We start from the raw sequence: 25,800 nt of genomic DNA on the forward strand, positions 1-25,800 counted from the left end.
AAAATTGCAAGGGAGGGAGATGAGGAGGGTCCCACCTGCCCAGGGGAGTGCTCCCCAGCTCCAAACACACTGTGCAAAAATGAGACCAATTACCCAAGCCTGCAATTAGAGCCAGTCAGAGAAAAGGCTTTCACTAAAGTGTAATTAAGCCGCTTGGCAAACGAAGAGCCCTCGGAAGGTGTGGGGGATAAAACCAGCCTGGAAAAAAAAAACCATTTCCATTCAAATGCAAGTTTGTTCTGGCTCAGGCTTCTGTTGGTTTTGGTTTCCCCCCCCTCTGTGGACAAACAGTGACTTTTTTTGATGAAAATTTTCACCAAAAAAAGTTGTTTCTGAAAAGAACAGCTCACAACCAGGGTATTTCAAGCTGAGGTTGCTCACCCATGTAAATGCCACCTAGGAGCAAGCAGAACAACAAGCTACAGCTGGAAAAACACCTTTACAACCCCACATTGTGCAAAGGAGGGTTCCCCCCCCCCCCAAAATTTTGGGGATCAGGGTGTTTCTCTAAGGGTCACATGCCAGAGCATCCCCCCCCCCGCAACATGTGAGCGGCATCCCCGTGCCGGGGCCAGGCAGCGCAGTGCCCCACGGGGTTGTCCAGCAGCAAAACCACCATCAAACCAGCCCAGAAACTGCTGAAGGAGCTGGAAAGGAAACTCCAAACCCCAAGTTTTTTTGGCAGAATCGCAAGAGGAACAGGTTTAGGCACCGCCAGGACGGGACAGAAACAGCACGTTGCTCCCCAGCCATGGCCAGAGATTTACGGCATGATGACAGCAGTGACACCGGCAGCTCAGGCTGTGCCGTCATTCCCTGCTGAGACATATTGTGTCTTGAAGCTATATATATCTCTCCATAAATATATGGATTTTTATATATTGAGCTCTTAAGCAGGCAGAGGGGACGGCCCCGTGTCTCACCGTGCTGCCAGCAGCGGTGCAGCCCCTGCTCGTCCCCTGCCAGCCTTTCCGAGGGCGGTGAGGGACTCTGTGTCGCATTTTTTTAATTATCAGTACAAGGAATAATCAAGGCTTTGCAGAAAACACCAACAAACCCTGCCCCCCACCCCCCCCCAAAACTCACAAAACCAACCACAGAGCGACAGGACGAGGGGGATGCCCCCAGCAAAACCCTCCGTGCGGGTCCACACGCCCCCCCCCGAAACACCCAGGGTCACAGCCCCAGCCATGAGCAACGGCAGGTGAAGCTTTGCTGCTATTTAAAGCAAAATGGCCTTTCCATCACAAATCTGGGGGGTGTCAAGGTCCCTGGGGTTTGGCAGCTCCCTGGAAGGTGCCAGTAGGTTCCAGCGAGGCTGTATTTAGCCTCTCCCGGGGCAGGGGGTCACACAGAGGGCTATTTTGGGACCCGGGAGGCGGCGATGGGCTTATTTCTGGCACCCGCATCAATCTGGGGCTCCCAGGTGCCATCGCGGTGGCGGGGAAAGGGAGATATTTTTGGGGCACTGGCAGCAATAAAGCAAACGAGGATTTAAATGCCACGGTTTGCTGCCAAAAACGATGGTGGCGAGAAGCGGGGTGCCCTTCGCTCCCTACCTGCCGGAGGAGGAGGATGCTTGTAGGGCGTCTGCCTTCCCCTGCTGCCTCCCTACCTCTGGCAGCCGCTCCAATTAAAAGCTCAGGGTAACGAGCTGCCAAGGAGCTAATGAGCAGCCCAAATTGCCTGCACCTTTGGTGAGCGGGCAGGGACCAGCACACGGAAACGCAGAGCATCTCCCATTGCTCCGGGCTGGGAATGACCCAAAAATGCAGCAAAACCACCCCAAAAGCTGGTGGCTGAGTTGGCTCATGCCGGACTCTCCCGGTTGGCATGCCGGCGCCGGCGTTGCGAGAGGCCGGCGGGGCTGACTCACCGCCGCTGCCGGGAACGCAGCACTGAGAGGAAATGGAAGTGATGTGATCTCTGGCCTCGGAGAGAGAGGAAAAAAAGGGAAAAGGGGGGGAAAGAACCCAAAACAGCACCCCAAAACCTCCAGCCCGGAGCACGGACCCCAAATCCGAGCCCGAGGACTTTGAGCTGGCAACCGGCGGCTTCTGAGCCGCCGCCATCGGGAAGCGCGTTCCAATCCAGCGTTTCTGCCCGGGACGAAGGCAGCCCGAGCCTTCTGCCCGCCGGGATGGGGACCCTCCTCTCTGTCTTCCCCCTGTCCTCCCCACTCCCACGCCGGGGCGGCCCCCGCAGCGCCGGAGCTCTCAGCCGCCGGGACGGCAAAGACGCCAAATTTCATTGAGCGAGCGCCCGTGCCGATGCGAGGGAGCTGCAAAACCGGCGCTGACCGGGGCAAGGATCCGCAGGACACCAACGCGGCCGGAGCTTTTCATGTTATAAACATTTATTTATAGATGTACAATTGTATAATTAATTCTAAATTGAGAGATACAGCCTCTGTGAGCGTCCGTTAGGATCTACGCCTTCTCGCTTGTTATCCATGGGTATCTACTTGAAAAAAAAAAAAATTAATGAAAAGGTTTTGGCGGGCGGGCTCTGGGCGAGGAATGTCGTTGCGCAAGACGCTCGGCACCTTTTTCGTTTGACCCCCTCCCCATGATCTCTTCACACCGGCTATTAAGAGCTATTTCCAAATGCCATACTGCCACCCCATTCCTTCCAAAGGCGGAAGAATTTTAAAACGAAGGGAAAAAACCAAACAAACCCCTTAAAATCAGGTCCGAGTCGTGGTGGCTGTGGGATAATAAGGCTTGCAGTTAACCGGAGGGCCGATATTTTGCAAAATAAATAAATAGCTGAAGACAGAGCACGTGGATTCCTAACGACAAAGAAACAAAACCACCTCACTTGCCTCTTCCAGCCCCTGCCACCCCACCCGGGAGCCGCTTCCCACTGGAAATGTCTTTAGACAAAAATGAACCGCAAAGTACCAAAAATAAAAATAAAAATTAAAAAAACAATCCAGTTTATTCCACGGAAGGTAGCTCCGCTCGTGCCGGCTTTGCTTCGAAGAGACGGTGATCGAGTGAGAGATGCGCTGCAGAGTTCAGGCGGGGTCCGAGGAGAGATCAGGCGCACCTCTGCCATCTCCCCCGGCAAAACTTCTTTCAACAGAAGCAATAGAAAGCTCCGTTTCTCAGGAATTAGCAGTATTTTACGGGTCTCCTCTAGAAAACTAAGAGAAAGGGCATCAAGGCCACGGCCACGCTGCAAACGGGAGCGCTGGTGGGTGAGGAACCCCAAGTGTAGGACACAGAAAAAACCCCAAACCACCCCAACAAAGGGAGACGGCTCATGGAAAGCCCTCTTTACAGAACGAATGCCGCGCGCTGATTACGAGGCAAAATTAAAGCAGACTCTGCAAAAAAAAAAAAAAAAAAAAAAAAAAAAGTTACGTGCACAAATAAATCTGACGACTGACGAGCAAAAAAACCATCCAGGACAATCCTTCCCGTCACTGAGCGCGACGCCAGGGCTCAGCTGACCCGCTGCAGCTTCTGCCAACGCTGCAAAACCGCACCGCAAATCCGAACGGTTTCCCCCTCCCGATTTCTTTTGTTATCCTCTACAGATTTGGAATGTCCTTTATTATAAAAACCCAAAAGGCAGGTACGGACATCCCAAGCCACAGAATGCCGCCGTCCTCCAGAAAGCAAAGCGGAGTAACTGCAAAGTGATTCTTGTTTTAGTGTGTCAGGCAGGAAAGCGCTGCAGAGCGAGACACCCTGGGAAGAGACTTCCCGCTTCCCTGTTTACCAATCCGGGCAGAAAACAAAATAATTTAATCATCCAACCCCTGCATAGTTTAAAAGTACAACATATATACAGCTATAAATTAATTCTGAATAGATTATATTTTCCTTTTTTTTTTTTTAAAGTTTTCTTTTATCACCAAATCGTCCAATTTCTCTCTCTGTCGCGCAGTCGCGAAGGGTCTCCTGCTTCGTGGCTCCTGTGGCGGGTTCGCGTCGGTTTACACCCTGCGCGTCTGTTCCGGGGGTCGTGGGATCCCAGGAGCGACGAGACTCGTCGCACGCTAGCGGTGTCGGGAGGGAAGGAGGAAGACGGGCAGTTGATTTCCTGTCCTTAATCGCTGCCTGAGACGTGGGTCGAACGGCGGAGACAGGCAGAGAGAGGAAAGAGGGCAGTTGTGCGTTGCTAATTCTCCGATTCCACTTTTTAAGATAAGGTTTGATTCTCTTTTAAATATCAAAAGTCTGTCACCTCGGGCTCAGCGCACTTCACCAAAAGTCTTCAGGCATTTCAAGAGTCTGGGAACAAAAGCGGTAGCGGTGTCAGTCTCCGGACAACGGCACGTCACCGTACCTCCTCCCCCTTTCCTCCCCTCCCAACGTTTACAGGCAGCAGCTTTTTCAGTCGCGCTATTTCAATCCGCAGCGGGCCCTCTGCCTCAGAGCAGCTCTCTTTTCAGAGAGGGAATTAAAGAAAAAGCAGGTAATTAATGATGGCCTACCGTGAAAGAAGAGGCGCGGTTATCAAAACAAGAGAGTGGGCTTATCAAGATAAGAACGGTTCCAAAAACAGGATACACCCAAGAAAAGGCCGAGTGCGGCCCAGACGATTTGCTTTAAAGGCCAAACTTTCGGACACTTGGCTCCCTTTGCCAAGGAAAATAAAAGCTGAACAAAAATTGCCCTGCTAAACCTCCTTACTCGCGTCTGCACATCAAGCAGCTAGGTGTCTGACGTCCCCAAGAAGTCTGTGCAAGCCTAAACGGTGTCCGTACAACTAACGCCTGGAGCAAGCTTCAGCTCCCATTTATTTTCTATAGAGAAACCCTGTTTTCAAGTAATTTTGCGGTAGGAGAGACTTGCATATTTTACAGCCACCCCAGCAGTATCTGGTAGGTGAAACCAGCCCAGATAATTAAGCAGAAAAAGGCCTCCAAACTCTGTGCCAATTTTTTTTTTCATTATTTTCGTGCGGTTCTCCCGTGACCCAGCACACTCGCTCTCACGCGTGCTATCCGTGCTCGCCTTAATTCAAGCTCTCCAACCCCCCCCGAGTCTTCCACACGCCCCCTCGGCTGTTTTTACTTCTGATTCCCAGTTTGACGCACTAAGTTACTTCTACAATCTGCTGTGAACTCTGGCCATTTGCTTTGTTCTCCTTGATGTCACGGGAAGGCAATGGGGAGGGAGGGAAGGGGGGGGCAAGGAACATCTGTTTGGTAGGAGTGTGTTCCCTGTCATCACACTGCTTCAAGCGCCAGGGGATAACAGCTTTTTCAGTACAACAGACAATAAAGCAACCAAAAACAAGTTCATTAAAACCTGGCGGCCGGTAAAAACGCTTCCAACCGGCCGAGGCGCGCGCGGCCGCCGTATCGAACGCGCAGTTGACAAGACCTCAGCTGAGTCGCCAACGTGCCCGGGGCTTTTGCTCTGTTCCTACGGACCCGACACCGACGGTGCCAGAGGAAAACGGGGAGCTTGGAGAGAGCCGAGGGTGCTGACATGCAAACTAAACAAAATCAATTTCCCGATTAACGAGTGTACGCTCGACGGAGGGGGTGTGCTTCCCCCGCCGTGACGTGTGTGCGTCCAGAGGAGACTCGTGAAGAGCTGTCTCTCAAACAGAGATGTAAGTAAGCAGCAACAGCGCTCTCGTGCCCTGCTCCGCTGCCAGGGGAAGCATCGCCAGCTCGTACTTAGACCTCTGCTGAGCGGGCGGGCGGTGACTAGCCGTGCAGAGAGGCTTGAACGTCTGACAGTCTGCTACAGCTGGGGGTGCCCATCTTCTGTGCTCGCTGGTACAGATCCGTGTCTCCGAAGTAACGTGCCCGGTACAACAAACCTTCCTCTGCAAAGGGAAAAAGCCCAGCGTTATTACAGACGCGACGGGGAAGGAGACCAACCCGCCTGGCCACGTCCCGCCACGGGCTCTGCTGGGAACGGGAGGTACCTCAAGTTCTTCTGAAGCACAGGACGAGGCTGAGGAAATGTCCCGTGCCCTTTAGGACAGGATGGGCGTAACATCTGCTGACAGCTCATCCATCCCAGGGAAAGCGTAAGGAACCTGACGGGACCTGCCTCTAGTCCCAGGAGGCACACGAGGCAGCCTACACGAAGGTTAACCCAGCAGCACGGGGGAGAAGAAACGCAGAGGCTCCGTGCATCGGCCTCATCTGACACCCCTGGGGGCTCTAACAGCCTCTCCTGCGTCCCAGGAGCTCAAATCCCACCCCGGCCACTGCTCCAAGAGCTGTCCCTCCTAACCCTGCCTGCCTTTGGTGATGTCAGTGCTGCCACCGCAGCCTTCTGAGCTAGGACGGGATGTGGGACCCCACGGGCAGCAGGCTTTCAGACACGGTCCTCCAGCAACTAAAATATTACACAAAGCTGCCGGGGGCTTCCTGAAAACGAGACGGCCGCGACCTTCCCCCTCCACTGGAAATCAGAGATATCCCACTGCCACAGCAGGGAACCTCTGGGGCACAACTCCTGTCTGACCAGTTCTACAGCAGCATTAAAAAACAAAACAAAACAAAAAACCTCCACATACTAGATTTGTCACAAAGTCATAGATAGAAAAAAAAAAAAAAGCCAACACCACCGTACCATGTTAAAGTGTAACTTTAGCATAACTCAGTGCCCCATAAAAGACCTTTCCAAAGCTGACCTCATGCAGCAGCTGAGACCCTCAGCTCCTGACCCCACACTACTCACTCTGCTGCTTCTCTTTCCAGCAGTTATTTCGAAGGTTTGCAATATAGTCGTCCTCCACGCTCCTTTCAACGTTTTTCAGGTTGGTGCCCGTGTATTCATCTGCAAAGTTCTCAGATACGTAGTAGACGACTTTCAAGTGCTCTGTCACTCTCCTGTGTATGTGACCCACAGACCTAGTTCGGGAAGAAGAGTCAGAACAGGGTACGACACGCTTCAAGGGCAGAGCAAAAAGCTCCCCGGCTCTTTATAACGCACAGCACGCCACGATATCAAACGTACATCACTCCTATGCATCCACAGACTCGGAAGGTTTGGAAAGGAGAAGCATTTCTGGTGGAAATGAAACGCCAACACAGGGAGAGAAAAACCTGCCAGGCCTCTAGCTAGGTGGGCAGAGCTCTGAATACAGACATAACTCTGAGGCAGATGGCCCAAGGCCTAAACCCACTTAAAATAAAGCGTTCATTAGAATTTTCAGCACTAATTAAATCTCTCTGCAACTTCCTCGCTGACGACACCATCGTCTGGTTTTGGCGGCGAGCCCCAAGGATGGTTACAAAGCTCGGAGGCCGATGCCCGTGCGGCGCAGGGCGAGAGCAGCCAGCGAGGCGGAACGGCGCCTGTGCCGAGGAGCACGGCAGCACCGGGGCGAGGGCAGAGCAGGGGCTGGCTGTCACAGCTCCCATGCAACCCCCGCCCTCGCTCAGCGAGGCTGCCCGTCCGTCAAACCCAGTCCACTCTGCTAAGATATCTGCTAACCCCAAGAGCCTCAGCTTCCTCTACCACATCACATGCTGCGAGAACAAAATTAGACCCGCTCTGCACTTGAGCCTGCACCGGCAAGTACAGAAAGTACCTTCTAGAAGGAAACCTCTTCTTACCCTACCCCCGTGGATTTGCATTTCAGATAGAGCCCTGTACTTATTTTTACCCAACGCTCCAGCAAACCTAGAGATACTCACGAGGGTGTGTTTGCAAGCTGGAGCACAGGACCCGTGCCCAAATGCTAGATTCATCAGGAACAGCTCCACCTGGAGACGTGCCCAAAGTTTCCCATAATAAATACCAGCTGGCTGCTGCATTAAAAGCGAGCCTGATTCTAAAGCCAGGTATAAACATTAACTCATCCGGCTCGCCCTTCAGTCTCTTATCAGGGTTTACAGGAGTGATTCAAAGACTCCTGCACGTTTCATCAAGGTCCAGCACTCAGGGATGAGTGCTGGGTAACCGGATAGACTGAACACGACCAAAAAACTCTCCTGGCGTTTTTCAAGACAAAGGCTAACGCGTCTCCGGCAGCGCCTGCTGGCAGAGATACAGTCTGGAAGAAGCTCAGCTCACTATTTTACCTGTCAAGACAGAGCCCTAAGCTCTCCCAGAGTTCATATTCCTCTTCTGTACAAAGGTGAACTACGGAGGCTACAGAGTTTGCCCTCAAAGGAGGAGTATTTAAGCTCGCAGAGTGTAAAGCCTGAAAATAAGGGCAGGACCGGGCGCAAGAAACCTGCCACCTGATGTCAGACATGCAACTGAGTCAGGCAAATTTGATGAGGCGTTATTGAAGAGCAGGGTGGCACAGACAGGCCCACAACTAGACAGGTTTTGCGGCAGAAAGCTAGTTTTTGGAAGAGATTTACAAAGGCAACGGAGTGAGAAATGGTTCTTCAGGACTCTGCCCTTCTCAGCGACCGCTTCGCTATCAATAAGAGGCATTAAAATTTCCACGTCCCATTAAAACCTCAACAGGTTCAAAAGCTTTCTGGCCTCCCACTCACTAAGTTCAGCGCTGCGAGCTCCAGCTTTCTGCCAAACGACAGCCAAGCGCAGCATTTCCCTTTCCATCAGGCAGCAGAAGGGGCCTGGCCTGCCTGCGCGAGCGAGCAGCACCGCCTGCCGGCACCGTATGCCTTTTGCTCGTTTAATTTGAAGTGCCTTGGTCGCTCAGGAAGGATGACGGAGGACTGGATCAGCTCGTTTGCTGCTTTTGTCCAAATCCAAACTTGGAAATGGGTTTGCTGGCTGTTAGCCGAGCACGCAGAGACAGGAACAAGCGCAGGGAAGGGGAAACCGAGCAGCAGAGAAACCCCTGGGGCTCAGGGATGCGATTCCTCTGACAGCCAACAAAGCTGGAAGCAAATCCCTGACCACTTAAAAGCTGCCCTCCACTGAACGTCTTCTCGCCCCATAAACCGCCTCTTCACCAGTATAAACCAAACTGGTATACATAGATAATGCTTAATTTTATAGTCCTGATATCAGCTGCAGAAATCACACCTCAACATTCCTTAGCCTCTCAGAATAACCCTTAACTGTGCCCTCTTCAAAACCGCTCCATCGCTCGGTTCCAAGCACTAATGTCATAATCTTTACCTTAGACCCGAAAGCCAAGCTGGGTTTGAGAGTATTTAACATCAATGGCAAATGTTGTCAATCTGTGACACTAAACAGGGCCCACTGGCTGTCTACCCTCTTTAAACAGACATCAGGAACTTCCACTGAAAATACATTAACCTGTTGTCAAGAGTGATGCAAGCAGCCAGAAATCAAGCCTGTTTCCCCATTCTTTGTTGGCGCTGCAAAGTGAGGAAGGGTAAAGACTCATTTTGTTTGTCAGCCAAGTGAGCAGATCAGGGCATTTCCACAGCATTGAAAATGAAACGGTTTCACTTTCGCACGGTAAATGTCTGGCCAGAGCTATTTCATGGCAAGATTAGAGTTCAAAGGTAGGGATTTCTCCGGGAATGTCTTTTACTCTACAGGAGTGTCTTTTATTCCTTCTCTTCCTCTATTGCTTTGTACTAGGCATAAACTGAGGCTTTCACAAAGAACAGATCCAGCTTTTGTTTTCCACACCCCAATTTAACTCTACATCTCGATTCGTTCGATCTCGGCACTGGGCTACAGTCTCTCACAGTCCTTTCGGCTGTCCCCTTCTAGGACAGACGCACCCAGCTGTGGGGATGGGCTGCGGGAGGTCCCCGTCAAAGAACATCCTCCCTTAGGCAAGTGAGCACCCTCCAACCTTCCCCACACCTTCTGTCTCAAGACCTGTTTGAGAACCAGGAGGCCTTCGTTGACGTGTGAGCCAGCTAGCAGCAAGAGCAATGGTGTGATGAGATAAAGCAACAACAACAACAACAAAAAAACACACAGGAGAAACAGAGTGCCTAGATCTCTACCCCGTCACGCCACCCTGCCCTCTAGAACCCAACCTTTCCCCCCTCAGCGGGATAATTTTTAGAGAAACGGGTACTAACGGCCTCTGGCTCAAACTGTAGGGTGGGCTGGAGACCATCATCTGGCTGAGAGCAGACACGATGATCAGGATGAGGATAGGCATCAGCTGGACAAACAACCCAAGGCCACCCTGAAGGAACAGAAACACAGAGTGGAGTGCCACCCACACGCTTGTACGCGAGGACCCCATAGCATCGCTCTCCCTCCCAGCCCTTGCAACCTTGATTCTCCTGCTTTTCGCAGGCATTCGACTTAGGAGGCACCCGAAAATAACCAGGGGGAACCCAGCAGCCCAGAGCTCCCTTCCAGAAAGGGCAGTGTGGCTCTGAAGGTCCAAACCCACTGCTCCTTCTCTGGATGTGACAGAGGGCAGAGGGGACTGGCAGGGGGAACCTTGTGAACAAGTTTGAAAAGCCTCATGCCCATATTTTGCTTTTTCTAGATCATTTGCAGTTTCTTGCCTGCTTTCGCTAGTGAGCAGAACTGCTTTTATGGAAAGCCTTCTCCCCTCTTCAGTGTCAGATGAAAGTAATTCCCCCTCCACCTCCTGAGCTCCCTCCAATTCCAGCAGAGTACACTTTCCCCTTTAAGCTTGAGAAAAAATATTCAGGAAGTTCTTATTGTTTGTTTCTTAGGAAAAAAATATAATTGGCTATCCCCAGAAAATAGTAATCTTCAATACATAGCCCTGGTCTCTTAAATAGTAACTCCCTTATTCTCACTTCTCTAGACCAGAGGGCTTGGAGTGCTGGAGATATACTTAGATGTTCTGTGATGGGAAAACATAAAAATAGCTCATACTTTAAATTTTCTTCCTTGGTTAATTAAGCATCACAGATTAGAGACACTCCATCTTCAATACTGGAATAAAAGGGAGAATGAGTTCACGTTGGGAGGAGCCATGAGTTACCCATACTATCTGAAAAGTGGATTTACCTTTTGAAATTACAGAATGAAATCAGAAAGGAAATGCTTATTCTGTCGTAACTTTACTGGTGCAATCTTATTTCAAGGTGGCACTGTTTCAAGACACACCAGCGTTTTCCCCACCGAACAACAGCTATGAGAGTTCTGGGAGAACAACCACCAGCAAATTAAACTGCAACTCGGTGTAAATTCTGAAGGCAGCTCGCTTCCCATGACTCCCAGCTTTCTGTTCAGGGGGGTGGAAACAAGCAGGACTGTTTCACAAGACAGCCACGCCAACTAGCTCGCAATTCACGTATTCAAAAAATCTTTAGACTCCCAGCCCCCCAGGCCTGTTCTCCACTTACGTCACCCTGATGTTCTCGTCTGTCCTGCCTCTGATGGTAGGTATATCGCATCCTGCCATTGCTGTATACGTGAACGTTACCTATAGGCAAAAGAAAACCGTTACACAAAAGTCAGGGTACGTCAGAGGGTGCTGGCTGGCCAGGAAGGAACCACAAAAGGTGGCCATGTTCCACGTCAGCCTCACCAATAAAAACATGGTAGGAAAAAGTAGACTGGGTGCTGACAACAGCAGATTCGGGAATTTTAACTTTGAACCTGGGCTATTCCTGAGATCCCAGCGCACAAGGTGCATGTCCACTCCATCATGTCTTGACAGAGATGGCTGTCACTTTAGGGCGAAGCGGACATGGGACTCTACAGGAGACTGACAGAAGAATTCACACAAAAAAAATTCTGTTCGTCACCTGAAGCCAACCTATATAAGCCACAACTGAAAAAGGAGTATTCCTGAGGTGTACCGAGCAGATATGTCTGAAGGCGAACTGGTGGTGGGCACAGAGATCCATCTATAGGATTTTGTAGGATCATACATGTAGGAAAACTCAGGTTGGAAGTGACCTCAGGAGGTCATCTAGTCCAACCTCCTGCACAAAGCAGGGTAGAGAGAATATCTTGTACGAGCCTCCTCACTTCTAATCAGATTTATTTTAGATTAAAACCAATTACAAAAGGAAAAACAAGTAACTTTGGTAGTTTTTACACCCTAAAACTAGAGCTCTTCCATGTCTTGTCAAAACTACAGCTGAAAAGGGACTCTGGCTGAGAAAGCGGTCATGAATTCTCTTGGGACAGTGAGGAAAGGAAAAAAGATTGAGCTAAAATAGCAACTCGCTGTTTCTACCAGAGTAGCTGTAGCTCTCTGACAGGCAGAACATGAATGCTGCAAAAGGCCTCAAGATGCCTTCGCCAGTACTTGACGTTAGCGTGTTAACTCTTACGTACCGGACCAGAAAGAGCTACCAGCGTCAGTCTTTGCAATTGAAACAAAAATATTTATTTTTCCAAGTTGGCCCACGGAGGTCAAATAACCACTGCCTCCACTGCCAGCCAAATATGACTAGAGAAAACCCAAGGGAATCTTCTAAAATACCCTTATCCTTATATTAAATCCGTGTCCTTTTGATTGGAACTGATAAAGTGAAGGAACAGTCACTCGGTTCTTTCCTGCTACCCAAACCACGACCAGCACTGTGGATAGACAGGATACCAGTTTAACTTTTCAATTCAAGAGGTTTAAATTAGGCTCTAGAAATAAGACTTTCCTCTTTTTTTACGGGACACAGCGGAAAGAAGGAAGCGGACACTGATCTCAGAGAAACTACGTCAGCTGTGTGGCAGAGCAGATACAGATCAAGAACAATGCCCAGCTGTTACCATAGTTTGTTCTGATGAGATTTAACTTCTAAAGCCACCCAGCAGAAGAGCCTTCTTCAAAATTGGATTATTTTTACAACTAGCCTTAAAACAAATCATTTTTTTGCTCTCACATTCAATCCAACCTAATAACAGCTAACGTTGCCAGCATGCAAACAAATACCTGAAGTTGGGAAGAAGTCCAGCTCTGATGGTGTTACCTGCTGGATGCTAAGTTCTCCAAGAACTCATCTGAACAATTTAGAAAACCCTAGGTGTTTAAGTCATGTGAAGGAGAACTCTCTCTCATCGAACTCATCAATCCTTGCACGGCCAAACAAATCACTACCACACTGTTGCTCCGTCAAAAGGATGGGGTCACAATTCAAGAGATCAAGGTTTAACGTGCTTACTAGAAGGAAAACCACCACCAAAAAACATGTTGAAGAGGTCCTCGGGGGAGATGTCTGCCTCAAACCCGCGGTGGAAGTCCGAGTGACTGTGTCCGTGCCGAGCAGGGTTGAGTTTCTCGTCTCCAAACTGGTCGTATTGCTTCCTCTTCTCTGGGTTGCTCAATACCGCGTACGCGTTACCAATGGCTGAAATATTGACAATAAGGAAGCAATTAGCTTCTTTCTGCTACAGATAATACATTTAGCCCTGCAAACTGCCAGGGCTTGCCTTTCTCCTTACATAAATGAGATTCTCAACTACCCACGTCTTTTCAACGGGCTACTCCAGCAGCGCAGCACTAGCACCTGGCACGCTTCTCTGCCAAACACAGACAGAAGGAAACCAGACCAAGAGACTCACGAAAAAGGCCTTAATTAATTCAAATGAAGAAGTTAAGAAATGACTGGTATGAATTCGGTGTATGTCCCTAGAGAAACCCTCTCAGATGAATGAAACTGAATCGCAAAGGAAATGCTGGTAGCAGAGCAGCTACACGTTTCACTTAATTAAACTTGTTATTTCTTTTGAACAACTAATCCTTCAGCCCAAACCCTTCGGCCATAAGCAACTTTGTAGGAAAATACAATTTTAGTTGATAAATTTTATTCAAAAGTGGCATTAATTGAATTAAATACCATAGCCTGAAACTAGAACTGCAAAGAATTTAAATATGGGCTAGATCACTGAAAGAAACTTTAAAGCCTCCCATAAAAGCTAGTAAGGAAAAGTCGCCTCAAAGTTGTGTCTGTCAGCTACGAATTTAAAAATTTCCAGATGCCAGAATTAAGGTGCGTAATTACAAGGACCGTTAACCGGTGCCTGTTAACCAGTCTGAGCCCTTCTACCAGAACATCTGCCATCCACCCTCCCATTTCTGTACTTCTCTCTCTACACGTTTCAGCTTACCACTTCCCCTCTGTACCAACCCAAGAGCCTCCCTGCGTGACAGCAGAGCCGATCCTCTCTCTTCCCGCTGTCGCAGGGAGGCAAAACTGTTCACGGCAGTAGTTGCCTGGTGTGTGAAAGGCAGGGGCAGAAGTAGAAAAGACAGACATATGCCCGTTGGAGGAGATTAACTCCAAGATTCAATATTTTCTTGGTAGTCAGATCGAGGTGTACGGTTTCTTTTAGGATTTAGAGATTTGGAGGGTAGAGGATGTAACGTCACTACACTCGTTCTCCTTCTTGGTTATAATTAGTGCACACAGAGCAGACATTTCTACGACCAGGCAAGGCAGCTGGATGACAAGGACCGACTCGCAGCGTATCATCTTGTTCTTTCAAACTGTGTGGTTAAGCAACAAAAATGGAGCGGTTCAGGGTTTTGTTCGTTGTCTGACTTTTTGCTGACAAAGCCCAAGAAAGACCTCATTCCAAATCAGGATTTTAGCTCAAAGTAGCCAGGTTCAACTCTTTTTCCAACGTCAGCCAAAGGCAGTGATGCAAATCAGCTACCAGACAGACTGCAGCCAACTGCAACTATGGACTGAAGCAAGGTCTCAGGACAAGACGTAATGCTTTATCAGCTGTCACTGGGAAGACGAATGGCAAGACTTCAGCTAATACATCAATGTAAGAAAAAAATTAACTAAAATCCTCATAGCAGTGCACGTTTCCCCCTTTACCCTCTGGAACCAAACAGCTGGACTTCAGCGAGCCCTGCAAACTAGGAGCTCAGCTCGGGGGCTGAAGGACGGGGGAGCCAAGGAGGTAAGTCTTGGAGGAGAGATAACCTGAGAGCAGATAGCTCTGCAGTGGAGGATAAAGGGCACCTTGCTTAACACATGACTTCTGGCACGTAACTCTTGTCAAAGCCTTCAGCAAACATCATTATTTAAGATTACAGGTGAAGAAACCTGCCTTTCGCCACTTAGCAAGGATTGAAGGATAAACTATCGAACAGCGGCTCACTGCACATGCGGCGTAGATAGATGTCTGCAGATGCTCAGTCTTTAATCTGGCCCCCAGGCTCTCCCAAGTAGCTGGGGGTCAGCTCGTTATTTGCTAACAGCAACACACTTATCGGTTATGGATTTAAGTCTTAAAAGACTTGAACAAACCTTACATAAGACTTTTACTGCTGAATTCATGTCTACTAGAAGCTTACCCAAACGCTCTATCAATACACCCACACCAGGCTAACCTTGCTCCCTGCTCCAGCCGAACTCTCATGAGTTCCGCTCCCAAGACGGCCAGAATCAGACCACACTATTTCAATGGCTTAACGCTGCAAAATCAGTGCTGCGCAACTGGCATCAAGAAGTTCTGCTCAACGCTAATCATCAAGCTTCTACAGCTTGCAAGGGAAAATGGGGTTATACATTCCAAGCAATAGCAGTTCTCTTGGAAAATTACTCCAGTTTTAAGGTATCTCATTGCCCAGGAAACATCCCTGCTGCATTTGTAGAGAAGCCCTGAATTGGGCTGTTTGCAGCAGAACCGAAGCTCCTGGCGACCTTTTTTGAGTTCTTGGCTGGGCTCAGCTCTGTGGCTGGTGCAGTTTTGCCCCAGAAATTTTCACCTGGGGTTTCCATCCACCAATTCCATCCGCAGCCCTTCGCAACGGTCAGGTGCCGAGTCCGTGCTTAGAAACCTGAAGGTTTACTGGCTGCCTAAAACGCTCAATGAGTGGAAGAGTCTAAATACCAGAAGAAGAAGAGTTTCCTGCCATTGGGCCTGCCCAGCAATGTTTCTCTCAAGGGATTTGTGAACCCAACGGCCGCCTCTGGTGCTGCACAACTTACTGGGTCTCTACTGGATTTGTCAGTAGACAGGGGCGCACCCCAGCACCTGCCCCGTGCTGGACGGCTGCAGGACTTGGAGCTTCTCCCTGCTAGGTGAATGCTCCTACAACTCTCCAAAAAAAGAGGATGGTTAACATCCCGAGGGAATATCCTCCTGAGCAGCGTGGCAGGAGGCTGGAGCAACACACAGGAAGGGCCGCAAGAGGAAAGGGAAGGAAGGCTTCTCCTCGTTTGACTAGCAGGAGTGAATCCTTCCTGTGCCAACCTGTGTTTATTATTTTAAGCTTATACTTTGTTTATAATACAACCAGCTCAGAAGAGAGACAATTTTACAAAGAACTTTATTTCACTTCGCCTAACTCGGAGGTTTTTTTTAAGAGCCCTTGCTAGCTCAACTCGGCACCATCGCCTGACAGTTGAGGGCAAATCACAAAGTTGGAAATGCTCTTTACCTTTAAATGCCTCTGTAGCCCCTGGTGCATGGTTCTTATCTGGGTGAAACTTCAGCGCAAGTTTCCGGTAAGCCTTTTTCAGGTCCTCATCAGAAGCTTCTCTGTTTACTCCCAGAATTTCATAGTAATCTTTGCATTGCTTTACCCTGCCAGTAGAGAGGGGAGAGAACACAGTTAGTTTCAGCTGTGAAAACCACTTTGTGCTGAATACGTCCACTCCCCAACATCTAGCACACCACAGTTCTGATCGACGTTGTTCAGTGAACTCTGGTTTACTCAGCTCTAATTCCTGACCCAATTTTTTCCTCAGACTCATTCCCGCTGCGCCTGCATTACTAGCACACAAACACTCCCACAGAACAAGTCAAGCCAGTAGAGGTAGAAGGGCCTCTCCTCAGGCAGAGGAATGTCATTGGCAAATAAGCTTCAGATTCATCACGCTCATGTTTTGGAGGCTGTTTGGGAGGGACCACAAATAAATGGCAGGATCTGAAGGATAGCTGGGCTGTTGGCTTTTTTCCCCGCCTTCTCTTCAGACTCAGTTAATTCACAGACCTAAAAGTAACACCAGCTGAACTCTAGAGGAAGAAAGAGGGAGCTGCCCAGGCTTGTACCCAGATCGTTCTGGGTACGCTCACAGCCGGCGATGGTTTCTCCTTCTCACGTGACTTTGATGAGACAGAATACAGCAGGCTGGGGTTTTGGAGAAATGGATGATGTAACAAGTAAGTCCAATTAGCCAGAGCAGTTCTTGCGCAAGTCAGACCATGCCCATAACCTTAAACAAAGTTTACTGAGTGACTGTGCCTGCAGTTCAGTCCTTCAACTTCCAGTATTTGCAAACGGTAGAAAGGAATAAAGAACAGCTTGAAACAGGGTTTGGAAAGCAGGTGACTGGATAAACACATCCGGGGACTTTCCAGCAGGAGCTTTAGAAGTGCATCGTGCTAACAGAGTGAAGCATCCTGCGGTGGATTTCTACTTTACCCAGCTCTAAGAGAGACTATGAGCAGAATATCATCAGGAGAGAGGAAGAAGGATATGCCCTGTCGCTTCCTACTAGACCAAAGCTTAGAGCAGGAGGGCAAGCTATGAGCCACGACTTCCACCCACACGATCTCAGGAGCGCACAGGATGTTTCACAGCGTTACTGAATAACACTAAAGCAAACGTTAACGTGAAGTCCGTGAGATGAACGCATCCAAAACACCTCTTTGGACCTCAGCCAGGAAGAGGCCTACGTGCCTACAGTTCTACCCTCGTGCATGCCTTTGGGGGAAAAATCTCATCCCTCGTAGACCCAACCCAGCTGCCTCCCAGGGCTGCTGAAGCTGTAAATCCTCCTAGGTACACTTTTAACACCCAGCCAGCTAAAACCCACTCGATATGGTTCAAAGCTGAAATCTTTAAAAGGCTGTGAAAACCAGACCGGTATCACATGATGAACTCAAATGAACTGCTGGTTGAGGCCAAGGGGAGCTGTGCACACACCTCTTCACTGCATCCACCTGGTCCTGAGTGTAGCCCTTGGGAGCCTCCCCACCAGCCTCTCCGTTGGCCGATGGGAAGTCCCCGCTCATCTTCTTGAACTGAGGGTTTGTGGACTCCCTGGATTGGGACTGGCCATTGGCCGACTGCTCGTTCTTGTTCAGCGATTCAAGCAGAACTGAAATGAGAAAAAAAGACGAAAAGAAAAGAAAAAAACGTTAAGAGACCGCCAAGCTCAATCAGCCCTTCCAGCTCTCCCATAAAGAGACCCTCTTCATCTCTGCCACTGCTCTAAGACCCCCCACCCTTCATCAGAAAGGCCTTTTCACCCAAGGAACCTTTGAGCTCCTGCTGCTTCTTGCCCAGATGCGAGGGCTACTGCTGAAGATACCACCTGCTTCTCCAAAGCACGCAACCTCCACCAAAACTCCAGCCCTACCCAGCCTGGAAGCCACAGTGGATCACCGAAGCAGCGCATCCTTGCCTTCTCCTTTTTTTCCACATCTCCATAACAAGCGAAGCATTTCCATGTTTGTTCTCTAGCATATTATAAAGCGTACTATTCCTCTTTATCTCCTGCCTTTGAGAGTCTACTGTGCTGGGTAAATTATGTGACAATGCCGTATCTTTAGAGAGCTTAGAAAATAATACTGTGGGATGCCAGTCACACGGGGACAGAGAGCTGCAGCACCGATTGCTGGCAGCACGATAGGACCCATAAAACACGAGTCAGAAGGGCGCTTTGTTCTCTTGCGCTGTCTTGCCTACGTATGTGGTGTGTGTAGAAGCAGCTGTGAAAACCACCTTCTCTCTCAATTACCGAATATGACTTGCATAAATTCAGTTTCCCTTTTCTTAAGTGGGGTGCATACATGTATCGGTTAACTATCGCCTTCTCCTTGCAAGGTTCAGACACTGTCCTCTGTCCTCTGCAGCCAGGAAGGGACAAAGATTCAGACCTGGCCTAACAGCCCAGGTGACAACACCGCTGTGAAAGCAAATAAGGCTCCTCCAAGCACAGAAGTATCTTTCTGTCGTGCATTTCCCTGGCAGCTGGAGAGCGCCATCTTTTTTTAACCAAATATCAGGCTGATCTCCTCGTGCCCAAAGTTTATATATTGCATCCCCTTAAAGAGAACAGGCACACATAATACGATTAAAACCAGACGATGTTATTTACAAAGGCATCAGTAACCTGACGAGCTTGCAGTCCTTTATCCAGAGCCTAGAACCGAGAAGGACGTTTCATCTCTCCTCCCGCGGATTGCACATTACAGACCTTGCACTATGGGGGTATCACGTTCTTTATGCAAGCGCAAACAACGCTTGCAGGCCAAGAGACGAGCCAAGATATCCTATCTGCCCCACAGAGCTTGCAGGGGCAAGAAAAAACCGCTTGGTAATCCAACAGCCAATACAGGGAATTATTACAGGACGAGGGATAAAAATGACGGCGGGCTAACGAGCAGTAACTCACTGGATGGGCTTTTGAGCCTGCGGGCTTGACAGATTTTGGCTTTCAGAAAAATAAATCCTTCCCTTGCTCTTATTTACATCGCTCCAGTGCTGACAAAATTATAGTCTTTGCTTCTGTTCCTTCCAAACCTGGAGCAAACTGCCAGGCTCTTTTTAAACCTCCTCTCACGAGGCTGTCCCTCCCGCTCCACTCTTGCTGGTTTGGGCTCAGTTCCCTACAGCTTGCCAAGAGATTTTTGGTGGGGTGGTTCCCCAAACCAACCACGTATGGCCACGGCTCAGTCCTGTTTCACTCTACAGCCCCAGCCCTGTTGCTTCTGCATCCCAAAGCTGCGCTGGTCCTCCGTGCTGTCACAGCACAGTGTTAATTCATAAACTACCAAAGCAGAGACTGCTGAATTAGTTTTCAGTTCTGCCAACTCAGCTCCCCGCCAAGCACGTGCTATGGATCATTCTTCCTTGCTTATTAGACAACATTTGTTAAACTTCTGTTAATTTTTCCAAAACTCCCACTTAAAGGCGACCAGCGGGACTCTGTCTATACTAGCGTGCCCGGCTGCATTTACATAGATTTTTCCTGAAATCCCCTTGCAAAATCCTTTGCTGATGCTGTCACGATACCCATAGGACCCAGCCAGGGGCAGAGTCTGAAGCGCGGGCTGCACAAGGTCCACCTCACTGATCGTTGCCAAACCCAATGTAACTCATGAGAAAGAGAAGAGATTTCCCAGGGGCACGCAAGCCACGTAAAGACTCAATGACCGCGGTGTAACCGTGGGGTCTTTGACAACATTCCCCAAGTGCAGGCCCCAAGGTGCACGAGCGAGCAGCCAGCGGGACATCCAGCTCAGATGTGGAACTTGCAGCTTGGTTGGGTCTGGCCACAAATTAGCACTCTGTATTTAACATTAACCTGCCCTGCTGCCCCCCATTCCTCTGCTTTCCTCCCTTACGCTCCAGTTCTCCAGCAGGACATATCCCACCTTTTATTCTGCCTGTCCCAGGCCACAGGATTAGGGCAAAGCACGACCGCTTTACATCGCAAACCAGTGCTTGCTGTCACCCAGATGTGCTTTTCTGGCGCACGCCCTAGCAGAGCTCCTCAGGAAGGGTCATCCTTATCCGGGTGGCTCTCTCTGTGTGCTATGCCATGCTTTTTCCTCCAAAAGCCACTTTTCCTACTCAATAAAACTCTGAAGGGGAAGGAAAACCACACCGCACGTACGACAGGCCGATACGCTGTGTTTTGAGGGAAGAGGAAGGGGCCTCGTGCAACCAAACTGAGGATTAGAGGAAGCCTCAGGCTCTCTGCAGGACAGACAAGGTGCAGAACACAGCTAAAGAATCAAAACTCAGATAAGGGCTGTCAAAGTGTGTGTGTGGGGAAGCCTACAGCTCTTCGCGTGGATTTCTACACGGAGAAAGAATTGTTTGGCTGCTTCTACAAACCACTTCCCGGTTGCTTTTTGTGACACGTTAACTACGTACTCCACAAAGCTTCCAGGAAATGAGATCGTTCCTGAAACCCCATAAAACTGGCAGAAAGCCTTGACGAAAGACGGTTATTTCTTTAACGCGCAGTAAACCGCACCGCAGCAGCTGCGCTGCGGGCACCGACGGGGCTGTCCGCAACGCGAAGGTCCTGAGGGGGCCCGGCGGGGGCGGGCGCAGGCCCCGACAAGGCCCTAATTAACGAAAAGGGCCCTGAATCGGTGAGGGGCAGCGCCGGGGAGGGGGGGGGGGAACACACGCCGCCGGTAACAGGTCACGGCCGGTAAAGCGGAGCCCCGGGGGCAGCCCGGTGTCCGTCCCCCGGGGGCTGAGGGGAAACACGGACGCGACGGCGGGGCCGAGCGCAGCCCCCTCATGGCGGCGGGGCCGCCGCAAAGCCCGCTGGGAGCGGCCGCGCGCCCCCCGCCCCACAGGCCGCAGGGCGCAGGCGCGGCGCGGGTGAGAGGTCAGGCGCGGCGATGCAGGCCCCGCTCCCCCCCCCCTCCCCCGCCGTTCCCCCCCCCGGCTCTCACCGCGGACCCGCGGCGACGGGTAGAGGCGCTGCGCCTTCTCCAGGAAGCGGCGGGCCTTGTCGGGCTGGTTGGCCTTGGCGGCGGCCAGCGCGATGCCGATGCACCGCTCCGCCTCGTCCCTGTTCGACTCCATGGCGGCGGCGGGCCGGGAGGGGGCGGGGCCGGGCGCGGCCTGATGGCGTCACGGTCGCACCGCCCCCGGCCGTATTGACGCAACCGGGGAGCTGTAGTCCTAAGCGGGGGGGGTGTGTGTGTGTGTGTGCGCGCAACGGGCGTCGTTTGGTACGGAAAGGGAGAATATTGAGGCAGGCGACGCGTGTGGCAGGACAGGGACCGACACCCCCCCCCCCCCCCCCCCCCACACACACACACTGCTGGGCCTCGGCGTTCCAGCTCTGGGACGTCATCATGGCTTTTCCCTCCCCTCTCCGGTGACACGTCACGGAAAGAGATGAGGCGCGAGCCAGGGTGATGTGAGCAAACATCTTTACACGGTACTTTACAGAGAGGAGAGCGTTCAGCCCGGTACAGAACGGCCATGCCCCGCGCAGAGGGCTCCCCATTAAAAAACCCAATTAATTAATGGGATCTGCTTGTAACTGCTCTTACGTCAGAGGCAGCGTCCCTCCCTCCACCCCCCCGACAGTCACAGGGGGAGCACAGAGCAAATCTTGGGGCGCTCCCAGCCCGCGGCTGCTCTAGACACGCCGCAGCTTCGTTCTTAGGAGCAATCTCAGAATTCAAACCACCCCCGTGGCGTTTTGTAATTACGTTAAATAAAAGTGATGCAGATACGGCCCCGCCAGCTCGCTCGATGCCCGGCTCCGGCATCACGAAGCGGAGGCGGTAAGAAAAGTCCTTTTTTCTTTTTTTCCCCTTTTTCCTGAGAGAGGAGTATGACGGGGCGCAGCGGCGAGCAGAAGCTGCAAATACAACAGGCTTTGATTTCTAACGTCGATTTACAAAACTCTCTCCGGTTACGAACGGGCTGGAGCCACCTCACAGGTGTCGGCAGCGGCGATGCTCGGATGGGGGAGCCGGGCGCTCCTCCCCGACTCGGCTACTGCTTGGGCATGGTGAAGTCCCACGCCGTCTCCTGGGCGCATTTCCACATCGCTCGCATGAGGCGCGTGAAGCCCATGTCCTTGGGTTTCTCCAACCCTCTCATAAGGCGCTGCTTCATTATGGCAACAAACTCCTTGTTGCTCAGCTCACCGTTCCCTGGGAGAAGGAAAAAAAAAAAAAATACGTCAGAAACACTAAAACCCACTAAAACCTCCTTTCCACGCGCACGAACTTGAGGGGGCAGCAGCCGCAAGCGTCATTTCTTGCGGTGACTGAAATCACGTTCGGCTTCAACCTCCCAAAACACCGCGCTGAGCAAGGGTTGCCAAATCGGAATATTTAAATCCCATCCCTACGGAGGCTGCTCTGCCTGGCACGGCACCGCCGCGGCTCACAGGGCTTGGGGCTTGAAGACGGAAAAGCAAATGCCCGCGCACCCGCAGAAAACTCTCAGCTTTAAGTGATTTAGGAAATTACGGGAGCACAGGGTAACAGAGCACAGATTTTTCTTAATGGAGTAGAAAGGAAGATTCATTAAAGTAAGCTAATGAGGTTATTGAGAATTATGTCAGCTAAATTTATGTTAAAAATAAGATTATAGTAAATCGGGGCAAATTTTATTCCGTAGTTGTTTAACAAGCAATAAATTAAAACCTCTGGGATTTTTATTTAGGGCACTGGTAGATCGGAGGGGACAGCAGGAAGCCACGGCACGACCGGCAGCCTGACGCCTGTCTGCCGAGGGGCTGATGCCTTCTGCCGCGATGCCGCACGCATCACGCTGCCTGTTTTGCTCCCCAGCCGATGGCGCCCAGCTGACTGTGCTGATTTTATCTTCCGGGGAGCAGCAACCCACCTTTGGGCACAGCAGAAATATGTCAGCCCTCAAGAAACAAACCCGCCAGTGCCATCGTTTCACCAGATGAAAGGAGAGAGAATCTCTCCGGCTGATACAGGGAACCACGTCGTTATATTTCACATACGAGTTTCTTCGAGAGCGTTTTTTTTCCTGCCTTACATCCGAATGCAAATCCAGGCAGCCAAATTCTAGCAAAATATCAAGGGGCAAAAAAAAAAAAAAAAAAAAAAAATTTTCCCTGCGGTGCTGCAGGTTTCTGATGCGTGCGTGGTAATGTCTGTAATAAACACCAACAGAGCCAAACCACAAAAACCCCAGAGGTCTCTACTTGCTTTTCCACTTGATTCTGTCTTTTCCCCCACAGGTTTGCTATCAAAATATTTAGCAGATTCTCCTATGAGAGGATGCAAATGGAGAATATTCGGCTAACACTTGGGTTCACTCTAATCTCCAGCCTGATTCATCTGGCTTTGAGGATCGTATGGGAAAGTGGCGCTGAAGCACCGAGAAAAATAAAACAGAGATGCAACCTTACAAAGCGTCAAGGAAGCAGGTGGGGCTGAAACCAAGAGGGACAACAAAGAATAAAGAGATTTTTTTTCCTTTAATGTTCATATTTATATCAGAAAGCAAACAACTGTCTATTTATGCGTCGCTGCTGCTGCTCGGAGCTGCCAGACCCTAGTGACTGATGGAGAAACAGGGTGCCAGCGAGGTCTTTGGTTTTGGCTCGACAGTTTTGGGCAATTGCAGAATTTTGCTACTTTCCGAGCCTGAATTGCTGTCATCATCCCCTGGTGGCAAAGACTCCGCTAATTCTCATTAAATCAACCCGAGACTGCTTCAGCATGGCAACGAGCTACTCCAAAGCGCTTGCATCCTCTACGGGCCAGCAAAGCAACGAGCTTCCCAGCAGAGCACAGAGCTGCCATTAATGAATTAAGCGGATATTTGTCTAGGACTTTGGAGATAAAGTACCAGATAGGCTCGTTTCCATCACAGGAACACAATAGCTCATTTTGTTAAACAAAATAGAGTTTTGTACGGAGAAAGGAAAAAAAAAAAGCTGTGTAGCAAGCTGTGCGTGCCAAACGCATCCAGTGCTTTAAGATCAACGTCTCGGCAGATGAGCACCATCAGATACGCTGACAGGAGCATCAGTACAGATCCACGGGCAAACAGAGGACGGTAGCACGGCAAGAAGAGCCAAGGCCACGGCAAAACTTTCGTGGCTGGCATTTCGAGGTTGGGGTCACTCACCGTCGCAGTCGAAGAGCGCGAACACCACATCGCACACGTGGTCGGAGAGCTCCACCTTGGCCACCGTCCTGGCCACTTGCTGCATCGTCACTGCAACGGGAGGGAGGGCACGAGGTTAGCGAGATGCGATCTGCCAATCGCAGCGAACGCGGGCAGAGGAGCGAAAGACTCTTGTTCCTCCACGGAAAACTGCTTTTATGAAAACGTGTTGTGTTCAAAGACATTTGAAATAAGCTTCGTCCCTGGCCCGTTCAAGACATGCCTCAAACCCAGGCTCCTCAAAGCCTTCGCCTTCCTCCTGCAACACCACACAGGGTGCGGAGAGGCTGCTGGTGAGCACCGATGTGCCGACACCTCCGTGTTCAAAGATGAACATTAAAAACACTGAGATGAGATGTTTTTCCCCCCCACTTTGGTTACAAAATCAGAAGAAGTGCCAGCACCAGGTAGAAAACCCTCCTGACAGGCTTGATCCACGAGGCAGCTCCTTCAGACTGCGTTGCACAGATGATATTCCATGAACCAACTATTCCAACAGGCTGGGAATAATGGTTTTCCTGTTGAGCAACCCAGGGCCAATAATTGCAGAACCAACCCATCCACCCTCTCCCCACGACAGGCTCTGCAGCGAGCAGACAAGCTGAACCTTGCAATAAAATAAAAGAGTTGTAACAAATTATTTCACTTCCCCCTCCCCAGACTGGCAGCTGAGCTCATCAGCAAAGAAACAAGTGGTAGTTTTATTCACGCCTCTCGAAAAGAGCAATCCGCGGAGCTATGAATCTGGCAAGGTTATGCAGTAGATTTTGCTGCATAAAGGGGAAAAAAAAAAATCCCTCTCTGGGCTGGTTTAGCTGTTTCCCTACATGTATTTGTGTGCGTCTGGCTGCCCTCTGGTCTCCCTTTGACGGCTGCTACTTGAAGGAAGGAGGGGAGGTAAGAGCAGCTCAGTTGTCACCGTTTGTCAGGGCTGAAACACCCTGCTCCCTTCCAGATACTAGTAAAACGGAAGGGCTTTGCATGAACGTGAGCGTATTTTAAGTTAAATTGCTTCCCTACAAAGTCTGACCCGAGGAAACCCCGTTTGGAGAGACTTTGCACGGCGGCAGCGAGCCCACAGCGACTGGGATGAGCTCTCCTCTTCAGCAAGGCAAAAAGAGGGAAGTGGCACGACACAAAAATCAGACTAAAACAAAAGGCTCTGCTTTCATCCACAGCATCCTTCTGGGTTCGTAGACTCTGGTCCCTTTGCAGAGCTATTGGCCCTTCAGAAATGTTGACAAGTTATGTGTCAGAAAGGAAAAAATAAAAAATAAGCACCCAATCTATACCATAACTGGATTAATTAGAGACTGTATAAAGTGCTTCTAATAGGATTTTTTTTTTTTCCTTCATGAATGTTCCGATTATTGGTTCCTTCCAACGCATTTCTGCTCCCCTGAGTGAGGTCTG

At 50.3% G+C, this 25,800-nt stretch overlaps 2 protein-coding genes across 4 annotated transcripts in view; both read right to left on the reverse strand.

Moving 5' to 3' along the window:
• Window positions 1-2,338: 2,338 nt before the first annotated feature.
• On the reverse strand, window positions 2,339-21,325 carry DNAJB12 (DnaJ heat shock protein family (Hsp40) member B12). Its single transcript, XM_054831260.1, has 9 exons — window positions 21,165-21,325; window positions 17,668-17,842; window positions 16,177-16,322; window positions 12,941-13,126; window positions 11,174-11,253; window positions 9,920-10,029; window positions 6,663-6,835; window positions 5,645-5,796; window positions 2,339-4,244 (listed from the first exon to the last, which is right to left on the reverse strand). Exons 1-8 carry the CDS (start codon window positions 21,295-21,297, stop codon window positions 5,675-5,677), a joined length of 1,125 nt encoding a protein of 374 aa, XP_054687235.1. The 5' UTR covers window positions 21,298-21,325; the 3' UTR covers window positions 2,339-4,244; window positions 5,645-5,674.
• Window positions 21,326-21,633: 308 nt separating this feature from the next.
• Window positions 21,634-25,800, reverse strand: part of MICU1 (mitochondrial calcium uptake 1) — a 103,999-nt gene continuing 99,832 nt past the window's right edge. For 2 of the 3 annotated variants that reach the window (XM_054831250.1, XM_054831252.1), the window contains 2 exons: window positions 24,349-24,438; window positions 21,634-22,385 (listed from right to left, as the gene is read on the reverse strand). In XM_054831250.1, the coding sequence (XP_054687225.1) occupies window positions 22,225-22,385; window positions 24,349-24,438 (251 nt within the window). In that variant the 3' untranslated portion in view covers window positions 21,634-22,224. The remainder of the gene's footprint in view (window positions 22,386-24,348; window positions 24,439-25,800) is intronic. The other variant, XM_054831253.1, reaches the window with a different exon arrangement.

The sequence above is a fragment of the Grus americana genome, chromosome 7, assembly GCF_028858705.1.
Source record: "Grus americana isolate bGruAme1 chromosome 7, bGruAme1.mat, whole genome shotgun sequence".
NCBI classification, from domain to species: Eukaryota; Metazoa; Chordata; class Aves; order Gruiformes; family Gruidae; genus Grus; species Grus americana.

Excerpts from the sequence above, each read along its gene's own strand:
- DNAJB12 (XM_054831260.1), bottom strand. The coding sequence starts at position 21,297 with ATGGAGTCGAACAGGGACGAGGCGGAGCGGTGCATCGGCATCGCGCTG. Across the intron at positions 16,323-17,667 it reads CAGGTGGATGCAGTGAAGAG|GGTAAAGCAATGCAAAGATT; the intron begins GTGTGTGCACAG and ends CTCTACTGGCAG. Across the intron at positions 13,127-16,176 it reads GGCTACAGAGGCATTTAAAG|CCATTGGTAACGCGTACGCG; the intron begins GTAAAGAGCATT and ends TCAATATTTCAG.